Genomic DNA, 23,433 nt, shown 5'->3' on the forward strand with positions numbered 1-23,433 from the left:
AAGTTGCTCCTCATTCATTCGTAGTGGATGTCAACGGCACACTTTATAGGCGCAACCGTGTGGATCTTCGGGTGGCAGAGCGCTCAGCTGAAGTGCAGCAAACAGTATGGCCACAGCAGAACAGTCCAGAACAGGGAAATATGACTGGGAAGTCAGCCTCAGCCGAGACCAGGCATGGGTCAGGCCAGGGCGAACCAGAAGGGATGGAAAACGCACACCCCCCAAGCAGTCCGGCTCCTTGCAACCCGCTACCTGGGCTGGGCCCGACACCAGGGAAGCACAGTGGCACACTGGGCCATGCCGTCTTCACACGTTGCGGCTGCCTCTCACGTCCACCTCAAAGACTGAACTGGTGACTTTGGGAGAACTGAGGCTCAACTAGAGCCACATGCACTAACAAATATGAGACACATGAGAACATGGGTTCGACTAGGGTGTAGGCGGATCGCTGCCCTTACCAATGCCCACATATACACACACATACACACATACAGTGGCAGCACACACATGGAGAAACCTCACGAGAGACTGTTGGTCTGTTCTTAAAAAAAAAAAAAATAAGGAATAGTTGTGGAAATACTTAAATGCCAGGCATGTTCAATTGTCAAACTATAATAACAAAGTTGTTGATATGGATGTATGTTATTACAGCCTGCAATGGTTATTGAGAAGCGAAGAGTTTGAAGTGTTTAATATCAGAACATTAATCTAAAGGAAGGAAGATGTTATGGATGTTGAGCATTGAGCACTTAGCGACATCTAGTGGTATGTTATGTTATGCAGGTACCCATAATGCTGTGTGAATTCTATGTGATTCATTCATTAAAAAAGCTTGAACTGAAACAGTCACTAGCCTTGAAAAGCCTATACTGACACCTATTGGCGAAAGTGGATTTTGCCCAACAGATGCATAAAGTGGAGCAGGTGAGCTTTCTCCTGTGTTTTGTAGTGACACGAGGCGTTTTAAATTGAATTAAAGTTAAACTCTCGCCAAAGAGCAACCTAGGCTTCATCTGTGAATATATATAAGTTAAACATCTGTGTAAAAGCAGAATTACGACAAAAGAGGTACTTTTTTCTTCTTCCTCTGTGAACAATTTGGGCTCTTATTGTGTGCCTCTCTTCATCAGGCTAATTACACCCAGTGTTCTATAAAGCAGTGGTCCCCAACCTTTTTTGCACCACGGAGCGGTTTCATGTAAGACATTTTTTTACGGACCGGGGGGTGGGGGGGGGCGCACTTGATTATGCGGAAATAAAATACAATTGACCTTTCGCAAAACCCCGCCCCCAAACAGTCATTGTCCAATCATACATCCTAGCAACCGTTACTATGTATACGAGGTCCGACAAGCAAAATGGTGAAGCAATGTGCCTATGGCATGTGTAAATCGGACAGTAGGTACCCCAAGAGTTTGGCGGGGGGAGTCGTGTTCTTTCCTTTTCCAAAGTCGACAATACAACAGGAGCGGTGCCTACGATGGATCAAATAGTGTGGAAGGCCCCACTCCCAGATAAATGTCACGAAAATAAACAAGCATACATACGTCTGCTCCAAGGTAAGGCTAGGCTAGGCTAACACCATAGTGATAGCTAGCTAGCTAACAAAACTGGATATCAACGTTATGGTTACTATTAGCAAATATTGTATATTACTAGTATATCATTGCCAGAGTGTTACCCTCTAAGTTTAGCTAGCCCTAACGTTAATGTTAACGCAATTTAAACTTATTTTGTTTTCAACTTTCATGTAGCATTTTGTGAATGGACAGCCTACTCCTGAGTATCCCAACCCTGTACTTGCTGTACAAGTGCCAAACCGGACTAGGGAGCAGTTCGGAGGCTGTCAAAAGCCACCAAAAAACGGTAAGCCTAAGTTACATGCCAATAATATTTGATTTGAAGTGCAGTATATAACTCTATATTCAACCTGTTAGTACATGTCATATAGCCTAACGTTACTGTTACTGTAAATAAGAACATGTTCTTGACTCGCTGGTTAAATAAAGGTTGATGATGATGATATATGATATACATTGTAATAGAAACAAGGTACGATAAATTCATGTCCAAAAAATGTATACAGATGCAAATTAAGTGTGCAGGATGACTCAACAGTATATTGTTGACAGTGGTGAGTGATAAACCTTTTTCAAATTAATACTGGCTTTAACAGGAGTGGAATAGCCTGCCCAATCCCATTACCTCTGTATTGTGTTGAATGATAGAATAGGCAGCAAGATGTTTCAGACAGTGGATCAGTTCCTTTATTGGCACTTTCATTTTCTGTTCAGAGGTCAAAACAAACGTACAGTAATGCCAGACGCAAGAGAACAAAATAAGAGTCCCTGTATGTAAGACAAAAACTGATTTATCTCACTAGCATATAGCATAGTAGTCAAAGAAAAATACATCAAGCTTGCTCTTCATCTGTTGCAAAATGTTCCCATTTTGTTCCCACAGTGTACTCTTTGTAGGTGGTAGTCTTCTTCACATTTAACAGAAGAATCACACCATGACATAGCTGTGTGCCCAAGCTGCCCCATTATTTGATAATGGTGGGCATAACACTGTTTTAGTTTGCAAAGGTAGGGACACTCTGTGAAGCTGCTCTTGGAAGGGCACTTAACTTCTAAAAGCCCATAGCTTGGGCTTTCACTCCTTCCTCCCTCTATCACCTTACGGTCAGCTGACGTACCAAGGTGTGGGGCATCAGTATTTACAACAAAACCACATGGATACAGTAGATTACCTGTGAGCTTCATGTACTGTGTCGCTGCTATGGGCTCTTGTTCTACACCTCTTTTCATGGCCTTAGTTTGTACTGATGCTGCACTCTTTAAGCTTGTAGCAAGTTTTTCATGGTCAGCTCTCCTAGAGCAGATTCTTTTAAAAGAGGTTGATGTGATTCAGACAGACCTTGCATGGAACCACAAGTTGTTTGTGCTCTGTTCTCTGGTTTCCTGTTCCAAAGCTATAGAATCAGGCAAAGAAATTTTCAGTTCTGTGTAACAACGCATGGCACTTTCATTCAGAACTCTGCAGAAGCTGGTGGGTTGGGTTGGCGGAGGAAAGTTGGGCAGGTCATCTGGTTGGCTGACAGGAGTTACTCCAGGGTCAACAGATGAGTCTCCGATTTGGCCAACAAGTGGCAGCTGTAAAAAAGTGACAAAGATAAAGGATTATCAATAACATGCGAACATTTTTTCTTTGCAGAGAGTCCTGAGCAACCCCCACTTCCTGGATGCCAGCTAGAAAGGGAGCCTGGGGAGGAGCAGAGCACTGAAAAGGAGAAGAAATTAGAAGAAGAAAACAACAACAACATGAAATTGAAAATGTCTCTAAAAGAAACTGAAATAGCACACTTAAAAAGAAAACTCTAACACCTGAACTCCTTGAAAGCAGTGAAATCCCTAAAATGTTGGAATACAGTACTGGGTTTACGTATGGTCGATTCAACCAACTGTGCACAATATTTGGCATCCCAAATGATCCACACACCACTCAAATAAATATGCCCCTAAACTACAAGCGCAATGATTGGCAAGTTGCTGAGATGCCCCTCCGTCGCCAGTTGCTGTTTGTTTTAATGAAACTCCGCACAATGAAGACCTAAAGAACCTTGCCTTTATAAACATGCAAACAGCAAGTAATATTTTCAATTCCTGTATTCATTATATGTTTGATGTATTAGGTATATTACCAATTTGGCCTCACAGAGATGTCATTGCACAAAACATGCCAGAAACCTACAAAGCAGACTACCTGTCCACATTTGCAATATTAGATTGTACAGAGCTGAAAATGGAAAGGCCAACGTCACTGGTGTTTCAAAGCCAGAGCTACAAAAGCACAAACACCCTAAAATCGCTAGTTGCCTGTGACCCCCGTGGTGCTGTGATTTTTTTCGTCTGCCCTCTTCACAGGATCCATGTCCGACAAGGAGATAGTCAGACAGTGTGGTATCATCCCGTTACTAGAGCAACTTATAGACAGTGGCTATTTGCAAAGAGGGGATGGCGTAATGGCTGATAAGGGCTTTTTGATCGAGGAAGAGATGCGAGGAGTCTGACTGCAGTTAACCCTTTAGGCGCCGGGTTTTATTTTAAAAAATACTAGATTTTGACATCTAAATTTCAGAAGGCTCTGGCTTGAATGTAGTTTGAGATAGAGACAAAGTGTAAATGAGACAAATATTGAGAATGACCTAAAGTTTATGAAGGGAGTAATTGTTCCCATCTAATTTGCATATTATGACGTCATATGGTGGCGGCCATATTGGATTATGTAATTTCCATGAAATACCTGGTATTTTGAAAGAGAGTTGAACTTATTTTATCAGATTCATCCCCTCCATCTATTTGTTATGTTGTCCACACATCAAATGAACAGGGAAAAAGTAAATTGTAAGCCAACAGTCGTAAACTAGAACTATTAGTACACCACAAAACTCATGTAAAAAGTATGCATTTTTTTTACCCACCATCCCCCCCCATTGGAGGACACTTTTTTTTCTTCCCTTTTTCTTGTTTTCTCTTCTCTTCTTCTTTATTATTATTATTATTATTATTATTATTATTATTATTATTATTATTATATATGATAATAATAACAGTAGGCGTCTTTTAGCTGCAGAGGCCTTGTCTGTGCCCATCTATCCAGATAAAAGTTTGTAATATTTGTAGAGTGTGGAGCCTCTCATTGCAAGGCATAGAGACAATAAGAACTATATATATATATATATATATATATTTATATATATATATATATATATATATATATATATATATATATATATATATATTTACATTTACATCATATCATTCACGAAACCGTGAACTTGGAATTAGTTCATGTCAGCCTAAATACTGATGAGCATTGTCTCCATTGTTATAAGATACCAGAAATCATCAGTCAGAAAGAGGGACAAAAAAACTATAGACCTTGAATCATTGCTTAGCTTTCTGTCACCACGATATCCAATTTGCTCATCAAAGGGCTTTATCCATATACTTCATCTCTCAAGTAAGCCCAGCCACCATTACCATTATCATCATCATCATCATTTCCGGCCCTGTTCTGCCTTCCCCTGTTGCCCCTACGACACCCATCAGCCTTTCTACGAACACTTTGCCCACGTCTCCCCCTGCTATCTCCTCTAGTGTTGTGAGAAGAGTTGGACTCGTGTGTGCTTTGTGCTTCGTGAACACTGCTGCGGCGCATAGCTGCACCGCTGCCGCGGATGGAGGCTACGTGACCGTCGCGGTGGAAAGAGTGAACACTAACGCTGACACCCAGCGCTGTTCTCACCACCCCCGCTACTTCTACCACATCCATTCGCTTCCCTACTGATACTACAAGTTTGTGTATCATTTCCATTCCCACGTATTGGGCATGTTAGTGCTTGTGCGTTTTCCTCGCTCTGCGCGGCACCGCCATTGCTATGCAAAGACGCACCGCGACTAGCAAGCTCACTAATCAACCGACCGTCATCTCCCAAAGCTAGATTTTCCACTTCAGAATCAGAATCACCGAATAGGAGCTCAATCACTTCCCTAAGTGTCAACTTTTTGCATGCCATTGTCGTTTATTTCGTCTCAATAACGTCTGAATCCAGCAATACCCCTTCAGCAAAATGGCTTCCTGGCGCACTGTCTCCGCTCTCTTTAAACCTGCCACCGTTTTCAAGATCTAAGAGGCAAATACCAGCTGGGGATGTGCTGGTGACAAAGCGCATTGCAAAGCACAGGGTGCACGTGGAGAGGGCCATCGCTAAAATAAAAAAGTTCAAGATCGTGTCAGACAAAATTCCTAACACAAGGTCAGGGATCATAAATCACATCTGGTATGTGATGAGCATGCTTTCAAACTTCCAGCCACACATACTTAAGTAAGGGACAGTCGTAGCATCACATGGCAACAAATAAAAAGTATTACTACATGACATTACTACTGCTTTAACCTGTTATTTTTACTTACCACTGTGGAGCATTTTGTAAGCCTGAGCTGTGGAAGGTGCTATAGAAATACAGATTTCTGTATACTATGTGGCTCAATCCTTGTTTCATGTTTTATGTGTAGGTGTCAGGGACCGAACAGGAAAGGCTCAAGAACACAAGGTGTAAATGTAAAAAAAAAAGTGTTCATTTATTTACAAACTCAACTCAACGAAACCACATTTGCACAAGTACAAAAATAGGAAAATAACAACTCAAAATAAGGGCCCTCAAACTTAAACTGAGGTCAACTTAAATAAACAGCGACTTAACTCAACATACCTGACCTCCCAAATGAGACAAAAGGTTGGGGTTATATAGACTTTGGCTAGCCAACACAGACAACAGGGGGGGAACAAACATAACCAACCACTTCCCTACTGCAAATGAAACATAATGTGAACAAAGACTACAAAAGAAAACCTATACATACTTAATATAAACACTCAAATAATGAATTAAACTTAAAGCTCTTAAATGATCTCAAATGAATAAATCTCAAAGAAAAGACAGCCTCCCCTCTGGCACCTCCAAGGTGGCCTCCTCCATTTCCTGCCCCGTTTCCATAAGAGGCCATCTTGGATGGTGCCGCCTCCTTTTCAGAGCTGGGGAGAGCTGCACACAACAAAGACACACAGTGAGTTCAACTCAAACAAAAGTAATGTTAATCAACATGCTGTTAACCAAAATGCGTGCACTCAAATTAATCCACAACTGTTAATAAACGTGATGAATGAACGAAAAGACTGTGTGTCCTCATTTAAGATGAAAAAAATAACAAAATACTCAACTTAAAGGTGGTCAACATGTGTGGCCACCACAGTAGGCCTATATAATATGTCAGCCCAATGATGATTCTTTTTTTTTTCTTTTTTTACATTTTTAATGAAACTTTAATAAACCTGTGGGGAAAAATCTTATCTACAACAGCAAGTAGTGCTACTTGATTCTGACTGGCTTGCTTTAATCTTCTATAGTCTACTCACCTGGTGGCTTAGACCGCACCCCACTGAATACTTCCTGCCTCAGGTGCAGTTTCATCAGCAATGTAGCTTATGGGTGCATCTGACATCTCCCTCAGTAGACCACACACTCCTGTCCCTAACTCTTTCCTTTAACAAATCATGTTACACAGTACACAGGAATATATTCAGAACAGTGTGACCGATGGTGTTGCTGTAGAGTACATGGAAAGTAAAATACTTATTGTGGATATAGCTGGACATGATGGGTTTCCGCTTGCAGTTGACTTTGGCCTTGGCTACCACCACACTGCTCACAGGTTGTCGGGTTATTTTTTTACCCCTGGCCTTGTGCCACTGCTGGGGCTGGCTTGTGGAGGAGATGTCATCACTTCTGGCATGGCACAAGTCCAGGATGTGCATAAGGCCCACAATATGAGAGCAAAAACCTGGTGAACTGAAGTAGCATTAGGTGTTTGTTTTGGAAATGCTATTTGCAGTGACTATGAATTGCTTTTGTCAACCAGCCTTATGACAATACTGTTACTAGCTAGTTACTGCTACTGCAATATTAGAGTGCCTTGACATATAACCTTACATCCATGGACCTAGTGTAACAAGCTAGACTCTGATGATGTTGCTTGTTAGCTAGCTTCTCACTAGCTAGGATAGTTGAAAGGATGTTGACTAGCTATCTAACTTTACCGGAGATGTAACTTGTTAGCAACTATCATATTAATTTAAATATTTCAGTCAATGTCCTCCTGAAGCATCCCGAACTTACCCGGCAGTGCAAGAGCATAACTGGTCCACAAGGCTGTGCTCGTTGCATTTGAGGTAGAGATTATGGGGTTTCTCCGATTTTGCCATTGACCAGTATGCTTTCGCCTCGACAGTCGTAGTGTCCCCTTCGTTGCTTATTTTAATATTTTGAATGTATCCCTCCACTGCATACTGTAACCCCTTTTGCCTCGATCTGGAGGATATCGCACAGGTAATGCTCCAAAAAGAGTCACTGACACGCACCGGTATACTTCTCCCCACCATGACACTGTGTTGACACGCCGTAGGCGTCAAGAAGCTTGCCGGGCTAGCAATGGTAACCAAGGGGGGCGGGGCTTTTGTGAAAGGTCAATTATACAACAAAGTGCATAAACACCCGAAGTGTGTTCCTTTCTCCAGGCTACTCAGTAACTTATTAAGGTAACATACGTTAAGGTCACCATCATCTGCAGTCTCCAGCAGTTGTCCACTCACCAGTGGCGTAAGTATCGCCGGTGCAACTGGTGCAGCTGCACCGGGGCCCAGACGCCGTTGCTATCCTCCTCGGACAGACACTATACCTCGTTTGATTTTTTTTGCCAAGCGCCAAGAGGAACAGTCGGATGTTATTAAAAGAGAATCCGTTTTTCAAAATAAAACAACTTTCCAAGTATGATCGTCATATAACGGAAATAAAATTTATTTATTCTTTCTCTGCGGCCCCGTAATAAACGACCCACGGACCGGTACCGGTGGTTGGGGACCACTGATATTGTGTGAAGATGTGACTTTGGTAAAAATGAAAGTCAACAATACAAATAGTACTTGAACTGCTTGAAAAGCAACAAAGGTGCAAGTAAAAGTAAATTATACATAATACATTCTCATGTATGCATATACTGTATATTATGAGTTGATAGATCAGCCTGGCAAATCAATAATCAGATCTGATATGCAGCCTTTTTCTGATTATTGAAAGGGGTGTTTTTTTAATCTGATTATCAATGAAATAAGTTCACTTAAACATTCATTAAATCGGCTCTTAAGCAGCATCAAATCTATAATTAACATAAGTAAAATCACTGATTAACCCAATGAGCACAAATGGTTGAATGCACATGCTAGCTTGAATATTTACATTACAACAGAAAGCAGGAGCAGTTTTAAGGCATGCTGTACTGTGTATTCACCAAACATATTGGCATTAACACAATGGACACACTTATTGCTCTCTGTCAGCTCAGTGTCAGCACGGTTCTCTGATGTCCTACTGATTTCAGACAACTACAGCCCGCAGCACTGTGCAATGTCAATTTCACTGTACATATTGAGTGCTGTAAGATGTAAATTGTTATTACCCACCTCTGCATATGCATCATTGGTCACAAGGGTAAGGCAGTAAGGAATTATTAACAACGCCTCTTACTAACCCCCCAGCTACTCGGATAGTACAGTCAGTCTGAGACGGAGATGCTTTGCCGTTTCTATGGTAAACACAGTCTTACCTTTCTCACCGATAATTCATGATGCTTGTAAATGTATAATCTAGATATCTGGATTATACATTTACAAGCATCATGAATACACAGCATATGAATTGTTGTATACAAGATAGGGATGTGCATCTATAACACTGAGGCGATACGATATGCATCTAGATACACTGCCAACGATACGATACATTAAAGATTCATATAAAACAACCACCGATAAGATACGATACGATTCTCCCACCTACTGCGATACAGTACAATTTGGTTTAACACAATGTGATACAATGCGATGCAGAAGAATATTGTACAATGGAATACAAAGTGGTGCAGATAGTTCATGTTCATTCTGTATTTCTACAGTGTGCTTCACACTTTCAACAGGGACAATGGGAAACTAAACTCTAAGCAGTGCTGCCTTTTGGCAGTTATAAGCTGCTGAATGAATGCAAAAGTTGTACAGATTGACACACGTTGTCACTGCCCACGACTTGTTTGAAATGTGTCCATATCTCCAACTTTCTTTTCTTTACATCTTTAAGCTCCATGTTGCACTTAAGCTACACAATCAGTGATGCCACTAACGTTTTAAGCTTAATCTGACCACTACGAGTAATCTAACGCTGTAACTGTCTCAGAGACAGTTTGATTTATGTGTTTGTTGTGTATGTTTCTGTTATATGTACAAGATCATTTAAGCCGTGTCTAATAGATATACTTGAACACAAGTATCACAATATATATTGCAGAGCATTTTGGGAAATGTGAGGTCATGTGGTGAGGTCACTTTAGTGGCATTCTGGGTAGAAAGTGTGGCTGACGATGATAAAGAAGCCACTACAGAGTTGAGTTGTTCTACATGTGGTCCAAGAGGCGCACACGGTAATTTCCCTTATATGTTGAATGGACACTGGCTTATGAACTGTATGATTTGTATGTGATTTGTGAAACCTTTATGGTTTTATTGTGTTGTAGTTTTCACGGTGTTTGGGTGTCTGCGGAGACAGAGAGACGGAGAGAATAAACCCTGAAAGACATCTGTATGAATCGTGGCCATTATTTAACTGGACCGGTGTAGCTATAGTGAAAACGTGTCCTAATCCATCACGAGGCTTCAGAGTGCAACGTCTCACATCCCGGCTACAAGCTACAGGCCACCGACGAGCGGCGGCGGTTCCCATCCTGCAGAAGGCTACAGGCTACAAGCTACAGGCTATAAGCTACAGGCCATTGACGAGCGGCGGCGATTCGCATCCGGCTACAAGCTACAGGCCACTGACGAGCGGCGGCGGTTCCCATCCGGCTACAGGCTACAAGCTACAGGCCACTGACGAACGGCGACGGTTCCCATCCGGCTACAGGCTACAAGCTACAGGCTACAAGCTACAGGCCACTGACGAACGGCGACGGTTCCCATCCGGCTACAGGCTACAAGCTACAGGCCACTGACGAACGGCGGCGGTTCCCATCCGGCTACAGGCTACAAGCTACAGGCCACTGACGAACGGCGAGCGGCGGCATCGTTGCTACACATCCAGCAGCAGCTTCAGGCCACATTGTGAGTCCTCGGGTTAGACTGTGCAATTATCATGCCTCAGGATGTCGATGGATAGAACATCAGATATCGTTTAATCACAAGAAATAGGACATTAAGGGGATTTTGAACATTCAAAGAAAAGAGTGTGATTGATTAAATAAATTAAAAAAAAAAAAAAAAAAAAAGTCTATTGAATGCTTTGATAATAACTGCTATCGTTGTTGTTTGCCAGAAAGAGTGTTTAATATTATTTGATCAAATTGGAAAAGTAATCTCAGGTGATAACCAAATGTTAAGGTGTCATTCTGTGTAATTTGGTTACTCTCTGCTAATCCCCGCCATCATAACCTTGTAAGGTTCATATGGTAATTCTTAAAGATTCAAAATGTCTCAACATGGTGATAATCAGTCGGTCATGTCACAAGGGCAAGATACAGGAGAGTTAGAGGAGGAAAAAATAAGAAAATCCTCACGTGAAAGACGATTAACACCTAAAATGCAAGAACTGAAAGAGCAAGAGTTAATTCAAAATGAGAAGAAATTTAAAGTAACATATGAGAAATGGAAAAATAATGTAAGAAGTATTCGTATAAGGTTGAAGCAAGAGTGCTCTGAAGGCGACATGTATAACATGATGGATGGAGCTGAGAAGCTTGACTCCGAATTAAAGGAGCTGTATGATAGCATCCGACTCCAGACCGCACCAAGTCAAGAAATTCGGAGGAAAGTTGATGCATGCTCAGCTGTGACAGCAGACTTACTGCAATTGATGAGAGTACGCCTCACTGAGGGAGGAGGTGAGTTTGATGTTGAGGCCGAAAGGTCAAGGCTACGCATGCTACTTGATAATGAATATGCTAGGTCCATATATGGATCTGCAGCCTCCAGTGTTACTCCACGCAGCTGCCACCAGTCTGACCACCTCTCGGAGTCACCTAGCATTGCGGCTAAGAGGGCAGAAACAGCTGCTCAGTTGGCTGCAAAGAGAGCTGAAATCGATATGGAAGCTGCTATTGAAGCTCAACGTCAGCAGTTGAAAAAACTTGAAAATAAGAGAGACATTGATGTTATTCAGGCAAAACTAAATGTTTACATTGAAGAAGAGAGAAAAGGAAAGGATGGATCATGCAGTCCTGTACACAGCAAAGTCAATGATACAAGCCCACTCACTCACTCCATCCCAGGCCAAGAACAGCAAGCTGTAAAAGATGAGACATCTTTAGTCCAGGCATTACAAGAGTCATTAGCTCTCACTCGCCTTCCAACCCCAGAACCTGCCGTATTCTCAGGTGATCCTCTGAAGTTTACAGAGTGGAGCACAAGCTTTAAGGCTCTTATAGAAAGACGATGCTCTAACCCTGCAGACAGGCTGTTCTACCTGCAAAAGTACATAGCAGGGGAAGCCAAATCCTTTCTTGAGGGCAGCTTTTACAGAAAAGATGAAGAAGCCTATCAACAAGCATGGAGTAGGTTGAACGCCAGATATGGCCATCCCTTTGTAGTGCAACGGGCTTTTAGAGAAAAGCTAAATATGTGGTCAAGGATCGGTGGAAGAGAGTATGTCAAGCTGAGAGAATTTGGTGATTTTCTCCAAACATGTAGTAATGCCATGTCTCATATTAAGGGTCTACAGGTTCTAAACGACTGTGAGGAGAACCAGAAAATGCTGGTCAAGCTTCCTGAATGGGTGACATCCAGGTGGAACCGAATCGTCACAGAGCAGCTGGATCAAGGCCGTGACTATCCAAGCTTTCATGAGTTTGCTTCATTCGTTGCTAAAGAGGCACGTATTGCATGTAATCCAGTGTCATCCTTGTATGCTTTAAAGCACCCTGCAGAAACAACAGCAAGAGAGATGAAGCGCTCAAAGGCGAATACGTTTGCCACAAATGTGAAGGCCCCAGTTTCATCGAGCTCCACATCCAAACCAAAACTTGATGAAATCCAGTTGAAAGATACTGTAAAATCAAAGGAATGGAGCACACAACAAAACTCAAACACAAGCAAGTGTATTTGTTGTGGAGAAAATCACTCCATACATAGATGCAAGAAGCTAACTGAAATGTCTGCAGAAGAAAAGAAAAAATGCATACATGAAAATAAACTGTGTTTTGCATGCCTGAGAAAAGGTCACAATTCTAAAGACTGTAGAAACAGAGCCATGTGTGGAATATGCAGAAAGAGTCACCCAACTCCATTGCATGAAGATCGTTTCACAGCAGAATCAAAGCAAAGTGCAGTTGAAGAAAGTACATCCTCATTATCATGCTGTGTGAATGGAGGAGAAGGTGGGAGCACGTCAATGATTGTGCCAGTGTGGATTTCAGCACCTAACGCTCCTGATAATGAAACCCTAGCATACGCCCTACTAGACACACAAAGCAGTCACACATTTGTTGATCAAGAGGTGTGTGAAAGGCTACAGGCAGCAATGGAGCCGGTAAAACTGAAGCTCTCCACCATGATGGGGAAAGATTCAATTGTGAAGAGTCAAAGAGTATGTGATCTCAAAGTCAGAGGTCTCTCCTCAAACATTTCCATCAACTTACCTCTAGCCTACACGAGAGACTTCATTCCTCTTGACCGCACACATATCCCCACTTGTCAAACAGCCAACAAATGGAAACACCTTGTCAACATAGCCCAAGAAATACCCCCATTAATGGACTGTGGTGTTGGACTATTGATTGGCTATGACTGCTCCAGAGCGCTGATTCCAAGAAAAGTCATCACTGGGGGTGATTATGAGCCCTACGCCATTAAAACTGACCTTGGTTGGAGCATTGTGGGAAGTGCACCGCAGCGTGTGAATGCTAAGGAGGTGACTGGTCTTTGTCATCGGGTATCTGTCAGAGAGCTACCACCTATAACACCATCTTCTGTCATTAAGGCCCTTGAGTTTGATTTTGCAGACACCAAATCAGGCGACAAGAGCATATCTCAAGAGGATATTTGCTTCCTACAGATTTTAAAGGGAGGAATCCAGCAAAATAGGCATGGTCACCTTGAGATGCCTCTTCCCTTCAAGGTACGTCCTCACCTCCCAGACAATAAGAAGCTGGCTTTGACTCGGCTGAAGCACCTCAAAAGGAAGCTGGACAGAGATCCCAAGTTCAAAAACGACTATGTGAGGTTTATGGAAGGTGTTTTCAAGGACGAGGATGCAGAAAAGGTAGACACCCAACCAGAGCCTGGGAAAATCTGGTATATCCCACATCAAGGGGTTTACCACCCCAGGAAACCAGACAAGATTCGGGTGGTTTTCGACTGCTCCGCAAAGTACGAAGGCACCTCATTAAATGATCATCTGCTAACAGGACCCGATCTTACAAATGGTCTCACAGCTGTACTGTGCCGTTTCCGTAAACATTCTGTTGCAGTCATGTGCGATGTGGAAAAAATGTTCCACAGGTTTCATGTCAGCGAAGAAGATAGAGACTATTTGCGGTTTCTCTGGTGGGAAAACGGGGACACAAACTCAGAACCCACAGAATACCGTATGAAGGTGCACCTGTTCGGAGCTTCATCTTCCCCTGGCTGCGCCAATTATGGCATGAAACACCTTGCTAGTCAAAATGAGAAAGAGTGCCCCTCTGCAGCTAGCTTCATCAGGAAGCATATCTACGTCGATGATGGCCTCATAAGTGTAAAATCGGCTGGTGAGGCAATTCAGTTAGTTAAGGAAGCCCAAGCTGTGTGCACTAAAGGAAAGTTGCACCTTCACAAATTCCTTTCCAATAACCGAGAGGTTTTAGATTCCATTGACATTGCAGAACGCGCAGTGGAGGTGAAAAATGTTGATCTCAATCATGATGACTTACCAGTGCAAAGAGTGCTAGGTATAAGATGGAACATTGAAAGCGACAGTTTCTCCTTTAAGGTGACACTCGATGAGAAACCAGCGACACGAAGAGGGATTCTCTCAATTGTGGCCTCTTTATACGACCCTTTAGGGTTTCTGGCTCCATTCATCCTTGAAGGAAAAAGAGTGCTGCAGGAGATGTGTCAGAGAGGTACGGGGTGGGACGAACCCCTACCTATGGATCTGAAGCTAAGGTGGGAGACTTGGATGAAGGATTTGGAAAACCTTGAGAAGATCAAGATACTAAGATGCTTCATACCTGATGGCTTTGGTGAGGTCCAGAGAGTTGAACTGCATCATTTTTCTGATGCGAGCAGTCAAGGATATGGTCAGTGCTCTTACATCAGGTTGTTGAGCAAAGAGCGAGTGCACTGCTCCTTGGTCATGGGCAAAGCGAGAGTCGCACCAACCAAAATAGTCACCATACCGAGGTTGGAGCTAACTGCTGCAGTAACCTCAGCAGCAGTGAGCAACATGTTAAGGGAGGAGCTGGAGCTCAAAATCGATGAGGAATATTACTGGACAGATTCTCAAGTGGTTCTCGGCTACATCAACAATGAAGCACGAAGGTTTCATGTCTTTGTTGCGAACCGTGTCCAGAGAATTCGAGAAACCACTGACATAAGACAGTGGCACTACGTTGACACTAGAGAGAATCCCGCAGACCACGCCTCGAGAGGCCTCAAGGTGGCCGAACTCATCAACTCAAATTGGCTCTCGGGTCCTAAGTTTTTATGGGAGAGAGAAATAGCCATAAACCAGGCCACATCAGAGCTGCTGGTGGGAGATCCAGAGGTGAGGATTACACAGGTGCTGAAAACTGAAGCTGTAAGGCAGTTTGACATCCAAGAACACCTGTCAAGGTTCTCAAGATGGACCACAGCGGTAAATGTCATTGCTCGTATCCAGCGGTTGGCTAAGAGAATCAAGACCACAGAACCTTTAAATGTGGAAGAGAGAAGGCAAGCCACACTGACTCTTATTATGCTTGCACAACAAGATGCCTTCCAAGAGGAGCGGAACATGCTCAGCCAGAAAGCAGGAAAGCTGCCTTGCAACCACCAACTCTATCAGCTTGACCCGTTCCTCCAAGATGGTATAATGAGAGTGGGAGGAAGACTGAGAAAGGCATCTGTGCCTCTTGAGTTGAGGCACCCAGTAATCCTTCCTAAAGATGGCGCTGTCACAAACCTCATCATTACACATCATCATGATAAAATACAACATCAAGGTAGAGGACAAACTCTCAATGAACTAAGAGCCAATGGTTACTGGATAGTTGGTGGAAGCAAAGCTGTAGCCCAATACATCAGGCAGTGTGTACGGTGCAGGAAGGTGCGTGCACCGCCAGAGGAACAACGGATGGCGGACTTACCGAGTGACCGTGTTGATCCCACACCACCGTTCACCTACTGTGGCATGGACTGCTTCGGTCCTTTTCACACCAAGCAAGGCCGTAAGGAACAAAAACGGTACGGCCTCCTCTTCACATGTCTTTGTTCCAGGGCAGTGCACATAGAGATGTTGGAGGATATGACGACCGATGCGTTCATCAATGCCTTACGATGCTTTGTTGCTATCCGTGGAACTGTAAGACACATTAGATCGGACCAAGGCACTAATTTCGCTGGAGCAAAAAATGAAATGGCAAAGGCTCTGAAAGAACTCAATAAGGATAGAGTGGCTACATACCTGGCAGATAATCAGTGTGACTTTCAGATGAATACACCGCACTCAAGTCACACTGGAGGCGTCTGGGAGCGCCAGATCAGGACAGTGAGAAGCGTACTGAGCACAGTCCTTGCCAACAGTGTTGGAAGGTTGGACGATACTTCCTTGAGGACGTTCCTTTATGAAGCTATGTCCATTGTAAACAACCGCCCTCTCACTGTCGATAACATCAGCGATCCCACAAGTTTGGAGCCACTCACGCCCAATCACTTGATTACAATGAAATCTTCTGTTCCACTCCCCCCACCAGGAAAGTTCATCAAGGAAGACCTGTACGCTAAAAAACGGTGGAGAAGGGTTCAATATCTGTCCGAGCAATTTTGGCACAGATGGAGGAAGGAATACCTTTCAAACATTGCTCTACGACAGCGGTGGCATGCGCCAAGGCGTAACGTGAATGTGGGCGATATTGTGATCATCAAAGAGGAGGACGTCCCTCGCAATGAATGGAAACTTGCTAAGGTTGTTGAAGCACGTGAGGATGACGATGGACTGGTACGAAAAGTGGCAGTGAAAGTTGGAGAACGAAAGTTAGGAAAAGGGGGTGAACGCCTCAACCAACCATCCATCGTTCAAAGACCAATTCAGAAGTTAGTGGTTCTGGTGAAGAGCAAAAAAGGAGAAGAAGATTAGTCATTGATTAAATGTCGCCTTTAAGCTAAAAGTGGTCATTATACTGAAGTTGATTCTTAATTTGGTATTCTGTATGTGCTGAGAGGTAAATTCTGTTGTTTATCTGTGATGTTGAATTTATTTGTTGTGGAAACCCACGATTCATTTTCAAATGTCAAAGTGTTAAAAGACACAACAGAGCAATGCTCAAAAATTACCATTAATTATTTAATGAAGAGTTTAAGTGGATTTCACATCTCCATTTGTGCTAATCAAAGGTAATTTTGGTGGGAGTGTAACTGTCTCAGAGACAGTTTGATTTATGTGTTTGTTGTGTATGTTTCTGTTATATGTACAAGATCATTTAAGCCGTGTCTAATAGATATACTTGAACACAAGTATCACAATATATATTGCAGAGCATTTTGGGAAATGTGAGGTCATGTGGTGAGGTCACTTTAGTGGCATTCTGGGTAGAAAGTGTGGCTGACGATGATAAAGAAGCCACTACAGAGTTGAGTTGTTCTACATGTGGTCCAAGAGGCGCACACGGTAATTTCCCTTATATGTTGAATGGACACTGGCTTATGAACTGTATGATTTGTATGTGATTTGTGAAACCTTTATGGTTTTATTGTGTTGTAGTTTTCACGGTGTTTGGGTGTCTGCGGAGACAGAGAGACGGAGAGAATAAACCCTGAAAGACATCTGTATGAATCGTGGCCATTATTTAACTGGACCGGTGTAGCTATAAACGCATTAATATTTCCAAACCAGTAATCAGATTTAACCCTGTAAGACCCAAATATAGAAAAACCTAAAAAAAAATTTTTTGACCCTTCAGATATTGTTGTAGGAGGCCTCTGATGCAGAAATGAAAGAGTTTTAAAAAAAAAAATGTTTATGTACGTTTTTAGAGAAATGTTGTAATATTGCAACGTTGGGCTTAGGTGGGAGCAGAATTTCTGTATGTGTACTCATGTTCTCTGAACAACAATTCAGAACAACTAAGGATTCATTTGCAGAGTTGATGGCTTACTTAGCCCCATAAAGGTATATAACATTAATGATAATCACACATTCATATTTTTATGAAGAATTATTTTTTTTTTTTTATTGAATAGCTTTTTCTAGTGACTTCTTCATTCCTTTTTTTCTTTTCATGGCTGACTTTCATTCATAGTGAAAGTCCCAAAAACAGTTCTTGTCCTCTGAAAAGCAAAGGTGAACATCACACTTGCTGCATTGCATGTTAGTGTATCCTTTAGTGCAGTGCTTCCTCTCCCTGTCTTCACTGGGAAATGCGCAACTAGGTCCTTGCGTACATCCAATGGGAGGTGTGCACTTCTCTTGGATGGTCTCTTCTGAGGAGTCAGAGGTCTTCCTGATGTCACTGTTGCTGGGCTCCCTTTGCCTGAAGATGGTCGTCCTCTCTTTGGAGTTTGGAGCGCCATGTTCACCAGGATGAGAGAGGATGCTGGCTGTGCCTGAAACTGTCTCCTGTTCATTGTCTCTTTGCTAGACATCTTGAGAGAGGATGATGGTGTGCCAGAAAATGTACATGTACCAGCGACGGGATTTGATGGGGGACCTCTATTTGGCTGTAAATGAGTCCAACAAATCCACAACTCCCTTGTACTTGTTGACACCAACAATGTAAGGCCTCTTAACTTCAGTGTAGGTTCGGCTGGCTTTGTCCCAGCGTTGAATCTTCTGCACAGGTTCAGGTCCAGCAAAGGATAACACAAGTGTGATGGCCCTGTTGTCAGACCATTTGACAGCACAGATGTTGTGATTCCCCTCAACTGTGACGTCATCGCTTCCTCTCCCCTTTTTCTTCAAGCACTTCTCGTCTTCAAGGTCACAGTTGGGCAGGCGCACCTGCCTGGCTGTTCCCAAGTAGTGAATTCCCCAATGTTTTCCAGGCAGACAATACTGTCTGCTTATTGTAAGTTGCTTTGGACAAAAGCATCTGCTAAATGCCCTAAATGTAAATGTAAATGGCTCAGCCTATGGTCTCTACTTATCATGCTAAAAGAAATGTGCATCCCAATCACCAGCCATTAAGTCACACAATACTGCCTTGACATGACAATACTGCTTGTAATGCTCTCTAATTATCATACTAAAAGGAAAACATGCATACCCCCACTTACATCCACATTCAGGAAAATGTTTATCTTTCTTAGAACTGAATTGTCTGTTTATATCCACTTTGTGAACAAAGTTGTGGAATTTTAGGTCAGTTTGATCAAATTAACTACATTTTTTAGAGATAAAACTTTTAAATCAGTCAAATTTGACTAGAACACAACACAAGGGTAGTATGTATACTGTCCATGTATAAAAAAAACACTCTGTTTCAGGCAGTGGTGTAGTGGAGAGAATACAACCTGTTTGTTCCCACTGCAACAGGCCTGCTATTTTGACTACCACACTCACCCAACGTTGTAATATTACAACAATTATATAACAAGCTCTAAATGAAATATGATGAATCTGTTCTACAAAAACTACATATGTACATGTTCTAGACATTGTAATAACAACAAAAAAAAATATAAAAGACATTTTACTTACTTGAATCTGATGAATTTAGTCCAATGAAACAAAGCAATGTTGTCCGAAGGAAACCATGAGAGGTTGTGTGAGTTCATGGCCATGAGGCTGGACTTAAAAACAAATGTACTATCCAATAGCATCGTGAGACTGAACAATAGGACCCAATGACTATGTAAATGTGGTAAAAAAACAAGATAAAATATAACAGATTGTTTTTTAGGGTGGCTAAAGGTAACGTTGTAATATTACAACAGTGGGTCTTAGAGGGTTAAGTACTTATTCAAGTCACTTTGCCTTACTATTATTTTTGTCACTTTCCTTCGAAAAAAAAAATATTTTGGCTTTCTTCTTGCGTCTCGGTGAGTGACGTCATGTATGCGAAAAGTCACGTTTTCAGCACGAGGACAACTCACGTGTAACCTAGCTGCGAGACAAACACTAACATTGTGTTAGCAGTACCTCCGCTGGTGCTAACCACTGGAGCCGAAGGAGACCTCTCTGTCACATTAACGCCATGTCGCTGCTTCAGGTGAGAGCTTAGATTGGTTGTGCTCCCTGTGTGTTTAATCGCGGCACGGCACATTTTACAGATGGCATTTCTCAAGCTGACCATCTCTTTATAAAAGCCGAAGTGTCCACAAACACCAGACTTGTGAGTGACCGTCGAGTGTATCTCTTCTTCATCCATGCTTACTTTGTCTCTGATCGGCTCAGATTTCCAGCCTGCTGTTTGGTGCTCTGCTGACCCCACCTCCAACTCACGTGAGACGAAACTCTGGCTGAATTGGCCGATCGTGGCCGTGGTGATGAGAACGGAAACAAGCACTTGGTCCTACTTCTAAATTAGTTTATTTTAAGTATAGATACGAGTCGGATTTTATCGATGCAGAGATTTTATACACGATACATCTCGAGTTCATCCGGATTTTTTAACCGATGCACACTTCTGTCATCGATGCAACCACATCGTAAATGTTCATACGAATCGGTGAATCTCACCATCCCTAATACAAGATCAGCTTTTCTTCTGAAAAAACCCAACTGATGGAATTATGTTCAGGTAAATGGGCTTAATGCCAATTCCCTTTCAATTCCCACAAACAAGCTGCTGAACTGCCTGTCTATCACAGAGTTCTTCACTTAGTGCATTTATTTTTGATGTGGTAATTGCAAAAGCAAATAGCATTAAGCATAGACAAGCACGACCCATCACTTACTTTGAAGTGGATCATTGTGGGGGGAGCTTACCTTTAAGCCCTGAGAGAAAGAGGATATTGTTTTCAGGGATTAGCACAGGCACAGCTGAGAAAGGAGAACATTTCAAAATGCCTCTAAGTGACTGTGGATGAGATCAAAGACAATTCTCGTGTGAATATACCAGCATCTGTTAGAAAATTGGCATAACCTCTAAATGCACTTTCTTTGTCAAGTCTGGCATTGTCTCCCATTGGCACTCGAGTGGTTCTTGAGCATCATTACTCACAAACATAACACACCTTTAATTAATTACCCTATGAATAAATGACCATAATGATGGCAATTAAGATTTGCATGCAGCCTCCCACAAATGGGTGTACTGAATTGTTGAATAAGAGTTTCATGTGCAAAACAAGGTGAACTGGGCTAACATAGCTGCATTACTTTCAAACTTTGACAGTGCCTGTGAGATGCATGTACAGGCCTTTATTTTGTATTTCATAATGGATAAAGAGCACAACTGATTACAATGAACTTTTTTTTTTAAAAGTAGAAATCATTCTCTTCCATGGATGATAAGACAATTCTTGATACCATTAGTTAGGCAGACAACAGCACATCATCTGCTCTGCTGAGAAGGTGATCCATGACCTATACCCTTCCAGAAACCTGAGGAGTGTTTGAGACACTCTCCTCAGTCCATCAGGACTAAGATGTCACACCACAAATGTGCGCTTTACATTACACATCACAGGGCTATGCCATCTGACTCAAATTGCTTCATTAATGCACATCTCTTTTTTAATTACATCTTCTTGGGTAAAATATCTAACACATTTCAAATATTTGTATACTGCATACTGTAAACCTTTTGCATATTCTCTGCTGATTAGTTTCACATTCCAGACAAAACAGCATAGCTCTGTCATTTTTCTCTCATATTGTAGGTCTTATTTTTTATATTGTTCAGAATTAATTGTCATTTTCTATCATGTTATATTCCAGCTTCTCGTCTTCTTGAAATGTCTTTTGCCATACATGTTCAGTGGGGTTGAGATCAGGTGACTGTGGAGGAAAGTCCATGACAGTCAGGACTCCTTTTTTTGGTGTTCAGGAAGTTCTTGTATCCAACATGTGACCAGACCATCAAAAATCATCTATACATGAACCGCCCTGAACATTTATGGGGCATTTGAAGACTGAGAAAGCCAAGCATTCTGTGACACAACAACATGAGTCACCATGTTTTGCAACTTGTGGAGTCCATGTCTGCTTGAGTACATGCAGTCATTATAGCAAAAGTGAGGCATACCAAATACTAAGATATTCTGACATTCGGATTTAACTTTTCACCTTTAAGTTGTTATTATTTTTTATTAGGAGAAAATAATATTACAGTTGAAACAAATGCAAAATAAAAGCTTTTGAGAAGTGGTCACAGAATATTTTCTGTTGTTGCCCTAGTTCTTAGCTTGTATACGTGTAAGTACATTGAGAGCACTGAAAAACTGGAAGACCTTTTCATGGATGGATGGATAGATAGATAGATAATGTATGAATGTATGTATGTATCACATGCTTGGCCTATAAGGCTGATGCTGATTCTGATAAGGCTGCTGTTTATATTTTCACCATCTCTTCTTCTGCTTCTTCTTTTTTTTCTGCTGGTATCAGGCAGCAGGTGCTAGTTGCGAAACTGTGTCAACCATTCTAAAACCCCAGAAAGTATCCAGATTTTTGGTTTTCATTAAAGCCCTAGCAGTGGCTGGCCAGTATGTGTAATATATCCCACACACAGATGGGGTGGCTAGCGGGGAAGCTCAGAACACCATGACATGTTCTTAACAACAGCCTATATTTGCCTCCACTCCTGCTAATCAATGTCCTCCCTCAGAGGTTTCCATCACTGTGGATGAATCTGCCAAGTCAAAGGTGACGGGGAAAGGCAAGGAGTCGCTCTATGCCCGCTTCTAACACGCCTGCAATTTCCCCTCTTCATCTGGTTGTCCTCCAGCCTCCCATTTTGTGGCCAAATGGAGAGTGAAGTGCGCACTACCATCTGTGCAAGGGGGATAGAGGGGAGCTAATAGTTCCACACAAGGGATCAAAATCTCATCACTCTTAACCCTGTGAGGAATGCCAAGTTGTAAACAACCTTCTCTGTTGGACAAAACATTTACTCCTAATGTGTTGCTGGCAAGTTAAGAGGAATGAGGGGAAAGGATGGACACACAGCCCTGTCCCGCTCCAGTAAATCGCGTGAAGAACCAAAAATCATTCTGAAAAAGTTCCAGATGTAGTATGCACTTATTGAAGTGGCCTTGTGCATAAAGCAGAAAAATTGAACGACAAGATCTTCAAAAGCCTTCATCAGTCTCTAGTTGCCATTAGATGCTCTTGTTTCAGCCCAAGTATTTACCAGTGTTTGTGCAGGTGTTTGGTGTCACAGTTTGTCACTTTTATAGTGGTGACGCAGCATGTGTTCATTCTACCACAGCTCTACTTGTGGTGGTATGAAGATTTTTGTCAAGTTCAACCAACCACTGCAGCAAACCTCAGAAAAGCTTTCGAGAGCCAATTTCTTATTTCATACACAGAGTTCGTCATCAGTATTTAAAGTATTACTTGAACATTATCTTGGCCATAATTACAATATTATTGAAATATCTATAGAAATTTGAAGAAAAATACTATCAGTTATATCAATCTTTGTTTGTTGTGT

At 42.1% G+C, this 23,433-nt stretch overlaps 1 protein-coding gene across 1 annotated transcript; it reads left to right on the forward strand.

The window, feature by feature from the left end:
* The first annotated feature begins 14,921 nt into the window (after positions 1 to 14,921).
* Positions 14,922 to 17,680, forward strand: LOC115594579 (uncharacterized). Its single transcript, XM_030438732.1, has 2 exons — positions 14,922 to 17,504; positions 17,598 to 17,680. Exon 1 carries the CDS (start codon positions 14,994 to 14,996, stop codon positions 16,971 to 16,973), a length of 1,980 nt encoding a protein of 659 aa, XP_030294592.1. The 5' UTR covers positions 14,922 to 14,993; the 3' UTR covers positions 16,974 to 17,504; positions 17,598 to 17,680.
* The last annotated feature ends 5,753 nt before the right edge of the window (positions 17,681 to 23,433 follow it).

This window comes from Sparus aurata, chromosome 13 (genome assembly GCF_900880675.1).
Source record: "Sparus aurata chromosome 13, fSpaAur1.1, whole genome shotgun sequence".
NCBI classification, from domain to species: domain Eukaryota; kingdom Metazoa; phylum Chordata; class Actinopteri; order Spariformes; family Sparidae; genus Sparus; species Sparus aurata.